General features: G+C 38.4%; 1 protein-coding gene across 1 annotated transcript in view; it reads left to right on the top strand.

Moving 5' to 3' along the window:
- The window catches only part of LOC149167155 (DNA (cytosine-5)-methyltransferase DRM2-like), a 224,253-nt gene extending 212,179 nt beyond the window's left edge, over positions 1-12,074 (top strand). Inside the window, exon 6 of the mRNA XM_089430386.1 lies at positions 10,759-12,074. Coding sequence (XP_089286512.1) covers positions 10,759-12,021 — 1,263 coding nt within the window. The 3' untranslated portion in view covers positions 12,022-12,074. The remainder of the gene's footprint in view (positions 1-10,758) is intronic.
- Positions 12,075-13,805: the final 1,731 nt, after the last annotated feature.

The raw sequence follows: 13,805 nt of genomic DNA, 5'->3' as shown, positions 1-13,805 counted from the left end.
TAATTATTTTTCTTCTTCTTTGTTGTTGTATTAGTATCATCAAGACAATTGCCAAAAACACAAAAACACAAGAGAACACAATATATAGGCGCACAGCCAGGGCAAAACCTCTAGGTAGGGGAAAACCCAGTCAAGAACCCTTCCTTTAGTAGATTCAAATCAAAGTGAGACAACCTTGACTCTTTTGTTACAGACTCATTCCCTCCACCAAATCAGCCTCAATTTCTTCCTTCCTGCAACTTCTGTAGTCTTATTCCTGTAATGGGCATATCTTCGATCCCTGCAATAGTCATTCTTTTGATCTCTGCAATACTTCAACCCTGCAACAGATGTTCTCAGACTCTCTTATTATAAAACTTTGCTAACAGACTTGTCTTGCTAGACCTTCATATATCCTTTCATGTCTTCTATTCTTAACTTCGGATGTCTTCATGTTATCCTGTAATCTTTGGATGTCTTTATGTCACTGTAATTTTCGGATGTCTCTATGTCACTATAATTTTCGGATGTCTGTGTATTCCTTTATAATTGGTCGAGTACATTCCTATATATAGTTGTTGGAGTGTCCTTTAATGGGCCGACATGAGCAATTTGAAACAGTCAACTTGTCAACTGATTTTGAGGCCGACTTGTTCACCTTTTGTCAATGTTTGGAGGCCGACTTGAAGGATAGGTGGTTGTCATCGTATGAGGAACTAACTTGGTGGAGGAGATCCTTTGACACAACAATTTTCTTTCTTTTGACTTTGACTCAATAAGAAAAATCCTAAAGCACACATTGGGTGCTATGACCTATGAACCATTGACCCAAGCATGAAACCCATGCTTTAATAAGTCAAATTAATAATAATAAAAAATATCTTTTGACAAATATATTACATCATGACTCAAGTACAATTATGAAGACTGACACTAGCTACATTCTTCAACAATTTGTACATCAAACCACATGAATCCCTTGAGAGAGTACGTCAACATCAGTCTACATATATCTAAATGCACTAGATCAAGAATACTCTTGGATTTGGTGTCACTCCTTGGAAAAGTTGTTTTCGCAAACTTCCCCAAAACACATCCCCTGCATACATCACCATGCTCTACGCTCCTTCGGAACACATGTCACGGTCTCACGAAGCAATTTGAGTGCTCCATGATGTATATGGCCCATCCTCCTATGTCATAGCTCTCCCTAATCTCTAGGATTATTGTTGTTAATCAATTCCTTAGGAGTATCCATCTGCAACCTATAAATTTGGCCCCCCCAACTCCAATTTCTATGGGTGATTTCCAAGCCCATCTAAAGAGTACATTGTACCCTTTATCTTAAAGGATAGATATGGAAATCAAGTTCATGCCCAAGCCTGGCACATGCAACAGATCATGAATAGGAATCGGCTTGCCATTCTCCCTCTAAAATAGAACAATCCCTCTTGCAATTGGATTGCACTTGGACTTGTTCCCCATCTAAATCTGAAATCTGATTTCCTCCTCTTTGTAATTGGAGTAGTACTCCCTAACTCTTGTCATGTGAAATGATGCCCCACTATCTATATACCAAACACTTTGTGAAGTCGAGCTAGATAGGCAAGAAATAAGTATGAATTCCTATTTCATACTACTAGAGTGCTCATCTAAACTTGTTGAAGTTGTTGCTTGCTTCTTTTCGCTTTTCTTTCTCCGCAGATAATTGCTGACATAGTGGTTGAATTCATGACAGTCGTAGCATTTGACCTTAGAAGGGTCCTTCTTATTCTTCTCACCTTTGGGTTCGGTCCTTTGCTAGACCCCTTCTTCACTTTCCCTTTTCCTACTAGGGCCACAATTTCTTGTTTCTTTTCACTTTTCTGACTTTTATTGTTGTTCCCACTAACAGCGCTTAGTCTAAGCTCCTCCTGAGTGAAATCTAATCCACAGTCGATCCCAACTTGGTAAGGTGTCTTGTCCATTGATAACTTGAATGAAGACATCCCACTTCTTAGTAAACCCATTTAGGGCTATTTGCACTAGCTCATTATCATCTGGTTTATCTCCAACAACATCCAACTTGTCCTTGACAAGTTGAAGCCTAATGAGGTAACTTGACACATCTTCACTCTTGTTCATCGAGGTGTTCCTCAGCTTTTCCTTGAGAATTAGCTTCCTATTCGTGGTAGCATTCCGGTATAGATTCATAATTGTGTCTCACATCTTCTTTGTTGTGTCTAACTCTGCGATATGAGGAACTATATGGTCCTTAACACAATCAAGGATTATCCTCCCTAATTTGGCATCTTCCTTCTTGTATGTAGTGAGTTGTGTTGGATCTACCAGTACAACAATCACAATGGTCGCATATTTCTTCAGACCATTCTCCTCCAAGATCAACAAAATTATGGATTTCCATATGCCAAAGTTCAATGCTCCCTCTGATCTGTCTTGATCCCATAAACCAATTGAAGCCATCTCAAACCCCCAAAAATAACAAGAAAAATCCAAGTAAATCGAACTCGGTTTTGTAAACCCTCTCTTTTCTCTTCCTGTGCCTGCACAGAACCTCTTCTTCCCTCAAATCTACTCGAATACCATGTGAAATTTTAATATTGTTGTAGTTACTAGTTATTATTCACCTATTTGAATTAGATTATTTGTCTTACTACAATTTATATGCGGCAAATACTAAATAAAACACTACTGCAACTTCACGAAAATTAAATCACAAGAACTAAGAAAATATTGCGCACACACCAAATACAATTTATACATAGAAAAATAAAACGATCAGCAAATACTCAATACACACCAAAAATCAAAACCAATTGAGCCATTTTATTAATGGAATGGAGCATGTACAATAGTATGGAAAATGCACCTGGGCTTGCCTTAAGGGCAAGCTTGACAAAACCCAGTGTTGATAATATCGCCGAGATGTCGGCGATATTCGGAAATATCGCGATATTTTCGGTGAGCCGAAATATCGCCGACCAAATATCGCGATATTTTATGGTTTTGAAAATATCGCGCGATTTCCGATACATCGCCGATATTTTGGAAAATATCGCGCGACGATGGAAAATATCGCCCAGTGACAGTGAAATCTTTCCGCACGGCCTATAAAATTTGATTTTTGGTTTTTTTCATGTCATTTTGTTTTTTTGAGCGCTAGAGAAGGAATGTGGTTGCTACCAAGGAGGGTTTGAATGTTCCATAGCCATTATTGCCAATTTTCCACCAAGAACGAAGATTTCTCTAAGCTGCAAGTGCCAAGAACAGTGAGACATCTCATTCTTCCGTACAATCATTTTGCTTGGTTTTTGTTTTCCATTTCAAAATGCAAGGGTTTTAAATTTATCACCATAGTGTGTAGGAGAGAGATGCATTGAAACTCTTTGCAAAACATAGTGATTCTCACTGCTCAGAACAAACATATATTCCATACATTAATTGCTACATCTGTTTCAATAGATTGCACAAGTCATCAAGGTTTGTCACTATGTTTTCATTGCTGCCATCATAGATCACTGTTAGTGTCAAATTATTACCACTGTTAAGATTCTTCAATTGGTGATGGAAGGGAAGGCTATCCTATTCCTAGAGAAAAAGAAACAGCTTCACAGTAGATTAGAATGGAATGAAAACACTGGACAGTGGATAATTAAGTAACGAACTAGTTTACCTGTTCTAATTTTTTGATCCATATATGACCAAAATCAGTAAAATCATGACCAAAATAGGTCCAAAAAATAGAACAGTTAGACAATTCCTTCACATGACAATTTTTTTACCTTCTTGTTGAAGTGCATTTTGAATAATAATTGAAGTAAATGGCTGATCTTCATCTCACTAAAACAGATTGAAAATCCATTTCTATTTCACATCAGATTGGAACTATTAACTTAAGAAACTCTCCATGCCACTATTATGGCCATACATCATCATCGAGTTACTTAGAGGATCATTGTTGTCAGGAGAGTCAAGCTCACTGTGATGTGTCACATCTATATCAGGCCTGTATCATTGTCAAGTGACAAGTCATCATCAGGTTCATATCACTGTCAAGGTAATACAAATACAAAAGAGGTCACTGCTAGGAGGTTGAAACCATTGAATACCGAGGTCTAATAATGCACCTACAGCAACGGTATAATAATTAATTATTAATTAAGTAACAGTGATATAATAAGTGATATACAGTCACCTCATTTCCTTGGCATATCATTTGCAATTTTGCATTGTTAGGCTCTTTCATTGCTTGGCATCTTTGGTTAAAGTGGCAATTATTGCATGATACAAGCTCACTGCCCTCTTAACTTTTAAGTCTGCTCTTTTTTTCATGCCCATTGCAAAATTGCAAATTTGCAAATAATGTAGCAAAAAAAGTTAAAACTGTTTTGTAAAATGATGTGGTTATTTGTAATTTTGTATTACTTATTAAGTTACTAATTCCAATTTTTTTTTGGTGCTCTAGGTTTCCTTTTGAGTTAGCCCACTACAAAATACAAATATGCCAAAAGCCTTGGACCCATTTTGGGAGTATGGGAGCCCTGATGGTGGGACAAATCGTGCATATCTTACATGCAAATTGTGTGGGACCAAGATGACAGGTGGGATTACACGACTGAAATACCATCTTGCTAGACTCAGTGGACATGATGTTGGGGTTTGTACAGTTTCTAGTCCGGAGATTATACAAAAATCTCTTGAGGCAATTGAAGAAAAGGACAAAAAGAAGGAAGAGGCAGAAAGAAACAATGCTGAACGTGCAGGTAGATCTTTCGAGATATGTTCTCCTGATTTTGGTGTTGAGGGTAGTGGGCCTAGTGGCCCTAGTGGGAGGGTCTCCACAACTGGCACACCATCACATGCTACTGCTAGTGTGAGTGCGAGGTCATCATTTTTTGTTCCACGAATAGTAGCTGGAGCACAACTTGGCATAAAATCGCTTGTTAAAAAGAAGGAGAAGCAAGAAGCAGATAGAGTCATGGGGAGGTGTATTTTTTGGAGCGACTTACCTCTCAGCATCACAAAAACCAATCCATTTTGGCAGCCAATGTGTGATGCTATTGTTGTTGTGGGCCCAAGGTACAAAAGTGCCACATATGAGGAGTTGCGGGGGCCAATTCTTCAAGCAGAAAAACAGGACATCAACTCTAGATTGGCGGAGTTGAAAAAGACATGGGAAGTCATTGGATGCACAGTGATGTCTGATGGTTGGACAGATAGGAAGGGTAGGACCCTTCTAAATTTCTTGGTACATTGTCCTAAAGGTACCATGTTTATTAAATCGTTGGATGCATCAGAACATATCAAAGATGCAGCAACGATATGTGAGTTGTTAGATGGATTCATTCGGGAGATTGGTGTGCAGAATGTGGTGTAAGTCATAACAGACAATGCAGCTAATTATGTGTCTGCCAGCAGAATGCTTATGGAGAGGCATCCCACATTGTTTTGGACTCCATGTGCAGCGCATTGTCTCGATTTGTTGCTTGAGGATATGGGGAAACTCTCCTTCATCAAGGAGGCAGTTGATATGGCTAGGAGCATCCCCAAGTTTATTTATAACCATGCTTTTGTTCTTAGCCTTATGAGGAGGTTCACTAGAAACAAGGAGTTGCGGCGTCCTGCCATCACACGTTTTGCCACAACCTTTATTACTCTTTAGTCTTTGCTTCGATGTCAGTTCGAGTTGAAGCAAATGTTTGTGTCTGATGATTGGCATAATTGTAGATACAACAAGAGACTTGATGGGAAAGCCATTGCAAAAATGGTGTACTCTGAGACATTTTGGCATGGAGTAGAAGAAGCATGTGCAGTTAGTGAACCTATTGTAAAGGTTCTTAGATTGGTGGATGGAGAGAAGCCTGCAATGCCTTATTTGTATGAGGGCATGGATAGGGCCAAGGAGGCCATTCGTTCCTATTATGCAGACAAGGGTTCTGCTGGCCTTGATAGGCAGATGATGTTATGGGATGTGATCGATAGTCGATGGACAGGGATGCTTCATCGACCCATTCATGCAGCAGCACTCTTCCTCAACCCCGCATTTTCATACAAATGCAACTTTGATTTTGATGGCGAGGTGATGGAAGGGCTCCATTCCTGTATTCAGAGGATGGTACCTGATCTTGAGCTTCGTAGCAAAATCAATCACGAAATACAGTCTTATCGGGATTGTGTTGGCCTATTTGGCTTTGATGATGTTATTAGGGAAATGACCCTCTTCATGCCACGTAAGTGACAAGTCATCACTCATTAGAAATTAGAATTTTAAATTTAATTATGTTTTAACTTTTAAGTTTTTGAATTTTTTATTTCATTATTTTGTTGTAGATATTTGGTGGCGAAGCTATGGTGCAAGGGCACCAAATTTGCAAAAATTGGCTATACGAATCTTGAGTCAAACATGTAGCTCTTCAGGGTGTGAGCGCAATTGGAGTGTATTTGAGAAAATACACGCCAAAAAGCTCAACATGTATAACTTTGAACTCAAGCCTTCAGTTGAGCAATTACACTTATTGTAATTTTTAATTTTTAATTTATGACCTTCAAGTGTCAAGAGTCAAGAGTCAAGACTCATTACTTTTTTTGACACTCTTACAGGTTGGAGTTCGCATGCCTCAACGATTTGGTGTATGTGCATTACAACATCCGACTTCGAGTGAGGCAAATAGAATCACCAATGGATCCAGATTCCATTTCCTTAGACAATATTGATGTATTGTCTCCGTGGAGGGTGGAGTCTGAGGAGCCCATATTGGAGGAGTCACCTTCATGGTTAGAGCCAGTGGCAGATGATCCATTAGAGCAGGGGCAGCAAGAGGAGGACTCGGAGTCAGAGGAGCAACAACACTTAAAGGAGGAGCAGGAGGAGGAGGAGGAGGAGGAGGAGGAGGACACTGCGGGAGCATCAACATCAACACCATCTACTATAGATATAGGAGAGCATAGCTCCATACCTAGCACTCATTATTTGACATTAGGTGCAGAGGCAGGGTCAGGGCCTTCTACTACTAGGGGCAGGCCTGACAAACAACCCATCATGTTTTCCCGTAAAAGGGGGAGAGGGCAGTAGATAGATAGCTGCTAGTTTTATTTGTTATGCTACATGTAACTCATGATGATGAGATACTTTTATATATGTGATTTTATTTTGTATTGGTTCTCCACATTTGAGTCCTTGAATGGACAATTATCAGGGATCAGCAGGATTTGGTATCGCCTTTGATATATCATTTCTATTTGACATCATATATATTAGTGTTTTCTTCATATTTATGTGCCAATGTGTTTATTTCATGTTGTTATTGCTTTATATGTTTAAAATTCTGAAAAAAAATGAATATATTATGCATTTTTTTATGCTTGCCGATATTTGCCGATATTTTGCCGATATTTTCGTTGATATTGCCGATAAGATATTTTTTGGACCCTCACCGATATTTTCCCGATACCGATATTATCAACACTGACAAAACCTAGGTGTAAAACAATAATCTCAATGTTGGAAAATAATTGCTCCTCTAATGCTTTGCGCTGTCTCCTAGTAACTGCACTGCTTGTTGGAAAGGAACTGCAAGAAACCTTGTCTCTGGTGCTCAGAAAATGATGAAACTTCAGCCCCAAGCTCCTTGGCCAAAACCCACAAAAACCCAGAAAGGGTTTGGCCTGAATCCAACCTCCCAAATTCGGCCTCCTCTATGGCCTACGCCCTCCAAACTGCTCCAAGAATACGGCCTGCAAGGAATGGTCATGAAATCCTCCTCCAAGCTCTGAAAGGGAAGCAAACACCACTCCAAGTATTTCCTCTAACCTCCACGGTAAAGCTCAACCTCAAGGACTGATACTCTACCCACCACGTGAGCTCCAAGTGTTGCCTCTGCACTGGCCCAAGAAGTGCGAAAGTCACACTGCAAAGCAATAAGCTCAACCAACTCCCAAACTCTCCCAAATGCCAACAATCCTCCCTTGCCTCCTCTCTGGAAAATCTCTCACCCAAACTCCACTGCAAGACACCACAAACAAACTCGGCCTCCTCTTCACTGTGTCCTCCAGTAATATGCACCACCTGGAAGTGAATGCCACTACTGGAAATCACAATGAGATCCTCCTCCTGAAGAAATGAAGAAAACCTTCCTAGGGTGGCACTCGAAGTCCCCCGAAGAAAGGGTGAGCTCTTTTCTTGAAGAACTTGTGCTAAACAGCGAGTGACTCGGCTAAGTAGCTCGAGCAACCAAAGAGAAATCGATATACCAAAAAGATGAATGAGATGAGGAGAGTTGCCTTCCTTATATAGATTTTGTGGAGCACTTTTCCCTCCAATTCTTCCTCCATCATGGGCCCTCACTTAACCACCTCCATGCAAATCGAACTAGGGAGTGCGTATTTCCCTAGTGAGGGTGGCCCCCATGTGTAACTTAACCACAACACAAATAACTTTTCCTAAGTCTAATCTCCTAATAAAATCGAATGGGGTCCACTAGCTCCAAAATTGGCCCCATAATACAAAAATTAATCTTGTTCCAAAATAATTTAGGAAGGGACATGACATAGACACCGATATTTTTGGACAAATGTCCCTGGAAAACCCCCAATGTGGGCAAAACCAGTTCTACAAATGAGTATTTTATCATTCTTCAGCAATTTTGTAATTGAAATTACATACATTGTTTGTCGTAAATTAGCAAACCTCCAACAAATTATTTTCTTCACTTCAGCTAAATGATCTGACCTCATGGAAACAATTCAACTTATCAAAACCAATTCGGCCCTCCTCTAGAACCATAAACTGATCCATACATGTGACCTTGGTAGAATACTTTGGCCTCTTTGGCAACTCGCATTTCCCGGAAAAATATCTTGGCCTACACTGGAAAATGTCCCTGGAAAACCCCCAATGTGGGGAAAACCAGTTCTATAGATGAGTATTTCATTATTCTTAAGCAATTCTGTAATTGAAATTACATACATTGTTTGTCGTAAATTAGCAAACCTCCAACAAATTATTTTCTTCACTTCAGCTAGATGTTCTAAGTTCTAACTTCTAACCTCTTGGAAGCAATTCAACTTATCAGAACCAATTCAACTCTCCTTTGGAACCCTAAACTGATCCATACATGTGACCTTAGTAGAATAATTTGGCCTCTACGACAACTCACGTTTCCTGGCAAAATATCTCGGCCTCCACTGGAAAATCAAACTTTACTGGCAAAATCGAATTCCCTCCTACAAATCAACCTTCTCCAAGAATTTCGTTCTTCCTCTGACAACTCGGCCTCTTCAGTGAATCCACACCACTATTGAGAAACATGACCCCTGCAGACAAAATTGATCTCCCATTATCACTGAGAAACTGGAAATTGTTGTGAAGAATTCTTTCTCCGACAACTTGACCTTCAATCATTATTGATCTCAATCGCTAGTGTCCTCCACGCTATCACTACGCTCTTGCTTTCACTGCAATTCATTGTTTTTCGAAAAGCCCCATCGATATCATCTTATAATCTCTCGTTGAGCAATCAATGACCACGATCTAATCACAATCGATGGCTAAGATCATCTTGACTCCTAAAAATGACTTTACTAGATCTCACTAGAGAGAGATCAATTTGTCTCAATTAATCGTGATTAACTAACCACTTTTCCTAAGTTAGACTTAGGAAAATAATTAAACTGGGTAATTAATTCTAATTAAGACAATTTTCCTTAGAAACTTTATTTTGGGTATTGGAGATAACTATACCATCTGTGTATCCAGCCCCATAAACACCCTTTGAGACTAGAAAACTTGTCTGAGCTACACAAACTAACACAAAACCCCCTAGATGAAAGTCCATGCACTCAACCACTCATGCTAGCTTCTCAAGACTTCACAACTTTAGCTAGCAGCCTTCTAATAACTTGTAAGCCCATCATACTACAGTCTTGTTGCACCTGCAGTTCACAACTGCCTAAGTCTTTCACAAGCTTTTGCATCTTTGTAGATTCGACCTCAGAGACCAAACTCAGATCAGTGTTGCATATGCCATATTGACTGATTTGAACATTACGAAAAACATTGAATGAACTAATATGCATATTCTTATTATGTTGGATGTATGTAATGCTGAGAAAGGAAATGGAATTATAATATCCACTATTGACCAAAGAAAGGTCAATTATGGGGTTCAACAGCACTGTTGGTACAAATAGAGAAAGATGGACTTGTTTCTATTCAATATAGAGAGAGTGGCAGAGTTTTGTGTATTCAAGACAAATTAAACAGGAAGGAAGGAAGCGATCCTGTTTTTGGTGCAAGCCAATTAGACGCATTATCAGTAGAGATTGGATAGTTTACTTCATCAACAAAAATTAGATTTTGTAAATATATCGGAAAGCATACAACCCTGCAAACTCTTCGTTTCCAAACTGAATAATCTGAATATTTTCAAAACTCTCTCTTCAAGATTGCTATGCATCTGGCAAAGCTGAAACCTTTTCTCTTGCTTTGTACCATTTTCCTGCTTCCTTTTTATAAATAAAGAGTATGTCTACCAGAGGCTAAGTTTGAACAGCCCAAAGATGCTCCTTTTCTACTTGAAATTTGACAACAATCAAATAGGTGGAGATATCTTTGCCGTTAAAGACCACGTAGCCCTATCCTTAAGTATTAAATGTATGAGTTTTCTTTCAGATTACACAATATTTAATACCAAACCTTTCCTGTTGTCAAGAATTTTTTATGAGGCCAGAGTCAACTTAATTGAAATATCCAAGTATAAATTATGCTTTACTGATGTGCAGGGATTGGAGACAGATGAGGAAGAGGTATATTTGAATATTTTTTGTAAACGAAAGCAGACAGTTAACTGGAATGGTTCGAAAGCTGGGTCATCCTCATTAGAGAAGAAAGCGCATGGAGTCCAACAGAATAAACTATTGAAAAATAAAAAAGTCAGGGTGCAATTTGAACAAGTTGAACCGAATAATGAACATGTAATGCTCCGTCATCAATCCCCCAAGGGGCTCATTGGGTTTGGAGTTCCTTTATATCCTGTGGGGCGGCGTCCTAGGGAGCTAAAGCCATTTATGCGCGGACCACCATATTTCTACTTTGAAAATGTGGCCATGGCACCGAAAGATGTTTGGAAGACAATATCTCGACATTTGGGTAGTATAGAGCCGGAGTTCGTGGATTCTAAATTTTTTTCAGCTTCTAGGAGGCAAAGAGGCTATGTTCACAACCTTCCTGTAGATGGACGATTTCAGGTCTTGCCTCTGCCTCCTATGACAATTCATGAAGCATTGCCTCAAACAAAGAAGTATTGGCCACCCTGGGATGATAGAGAAAAACTGAATTGCATATGCACGGGGCGAGGTAGTGATGTCATATGCCAAGAACTCAGGTCTATAATGAAAACCTCAAATGGAAACCCAACATTAGCTGACCAGTCTTACATTCTTGAAAACTGTAAGAAGTTGAATTTGATTTGGGTGGGGCCAGGTCAAATGGCCCCGCTGGAACCTAATGAGATAGAGCTCTTATTAGGATTTGAAAGGGATCACACTCGTGGAGCAAATTCTCGAACTGATCGCTTACAATGCCTGGGTAATGCATTCCAGACAGACACTGTTGCATACCATTTGTCTGTTCTGAAACCATTTTATCCTGATGGACTGAAAGTACTTTCTCTATTTTCTGGTATTGGTGGTGCAGAGGTTGCTTTGTATCGTATTGGAATAAATTTAAAATGCGTTGTGGCCGTGGAAACATGTCGAAAGAACAGGTTTATTCTTAGGAGTTGGTGGAGGAAAACAGGCCAAACTGGTAGACTGATCGAGAAGGAAGAGGTTCAACATTTGACCAGAGATGTACTGGAGGAGCTAATAGATACAGTAGGAGGTTTTGACCTTGTCATCGGTGGAAGCCCATGTAATAACCTATCTGGTAACAACAGATTTACCAGAGATGGACTAGAAGGGAAACATTCCGCTGTTTTCTACGAGTTTTCTCGTATTTGGAATGAGGTGACACAAATAATGCGCTCCAGAGGCATGATGGCATAAAATTTACTGTGCTATTATGGAATTTTACTGCTACTTATGGCAATCAATCCAAATTTCACACTACATTTTAAATCGATGGATTATTTATTCGTGCATTGTTTTCTATTAATCCAATTGTTTCCCATTCTAAGCACAAGTGTGATATTGAAACTGACCTTGATTTTAAACTGCTTATTCAACGATCAAGAGATGGAATCAGGCAATGCTGTTTGCTTTGTATCTCACACATTCCTGTTATACATATCAAATAAATAAGAGATAAAGAGCTAAAGTAGTTGTTTTCCCCAAATAAATTCAGAAGTACCAGGGATAATGTGCCAAAATTGAAGTTTAATGACCTAAAATTAAGGTTGATGGGGTGGGCAATAGAAATAATATCTTCAAGGTTTACCATCTTTAATTGCCATTTTCATGAAGTGGGCAATAGAAATGATATTTTCAGGGTTTCAAGTCTTCATCGATATTTTCGATAGAAGCATATCATGGGTTTCACGACTATAGCTGATTTTCACGATTTTGTGTTTTCCCACTCGCAGATATAATTTAAACATAATGTCTTCATACACCATATTTGTAATAATGGCCTTGATCAGCGAGTTGAAAGTTTTGACCACTAACGATCTTGATAATTAAAGGTTTTGTTATGGTATTAACTTTTTAAAGATTTTGTCATAGCATTAACTTTAACATTGTCAATAATAATCTAGAAATGAAATGAATAACTCCGTATAGTTTTTGGAAACCCTTAATCTGGAACAATCAGACCCTATAGCTAAAAAAAAAACCTTTTTCCAGTGACAAATGTTTTTAGTCAGAAGTCATTAAAAGCTCAATACGTGTCATTAAAAGCTCAATAGGTTAATTATAGTTATTTATTTTGACCAGATTAAGGAGGATAAATTGCATTCTCCCAAACTAAGGAGGATAATTTGACAAGAGTAAATTTATTATATTTTTTTTAAATAAAATGTATACATTAATTTGGAGCAAACTTTCCTTTCCTTTATAAGCAATTTTTTTTTACAGTGAATGGTTTTTTTTTTTCTAATTAGTATGTATGTGGTATGTTTAATGGTTTTATAAATTATGTCAAAATTATTAAAGTATATGGTATTTATTTTCTTATAATTTTTTCTGTTTTTGAATTACATATAGATAGGATAAATTTGAGTGATAATTGTAGGCAATCCAGCCCTCGACAATGTAAAGTGATAATTACAGGCAGTCTAGCCCTTTCATCACTAGATGCTTCTTCTTGATGCTTTTCCAATTTGAGGGAGGTGTTTCTAGGATTTGTGTATGTTGTTTTCTAATGACTAAAATCCGAGTATAAAACCAGTTTAGCTCAGCACACTTAAGTTTCACTGTAAGGGTGCTGATGCACTCAAGGACAAGCTACGTTTCACTCTAAGGGCCTTGATGCACTCAAGGACAAGCTACATACTATAAATAAAAGTGTATAATGTGGGAACAATCTCTTTAATTAAGTTTTTTGCAGTTAATCGAAATGTATAGATGAGCTTATGCACTTTGAGGGAAAGAATGATTGAAAACAAATGCATGAGAGTAGTGTATTACATGAGAATTGCACATTGAGGGAAAGAATAATTCTAAACTAGTGCATAAAGTTCATTGCAATCCTTGCTACATGATTGCTCTTTGAAGACAACCATAAAACATAAAGTTCAACATAATCCTTGCCACATGATTGCTCTTAGAAGACAATTATAGAATTCAAAGAGTTAGAAAAAACTCAGAAGAGCTTCTATGATATATTATTATAG

The sequence above is a fragment of the Pinus tabuliformis genome, chromosome 5_1 (genome assembly GCF_031772625.1).
Source record: "Pinus tabuliformis cultivar Carrire ecotype Pingquan chromosome 5_1, CPIR1, whole genome shotgun sequence".
Classification (NCBI taxonomy): Eukaryota; Viridiplantae; Streptophyta; class Pinopsida; order Pinales; family Pinaceae; genus Pinus; species Pinus tabuliformis.
This window is presented reverse-complemented; position numbering and strand designations above follow the sequence as displayed.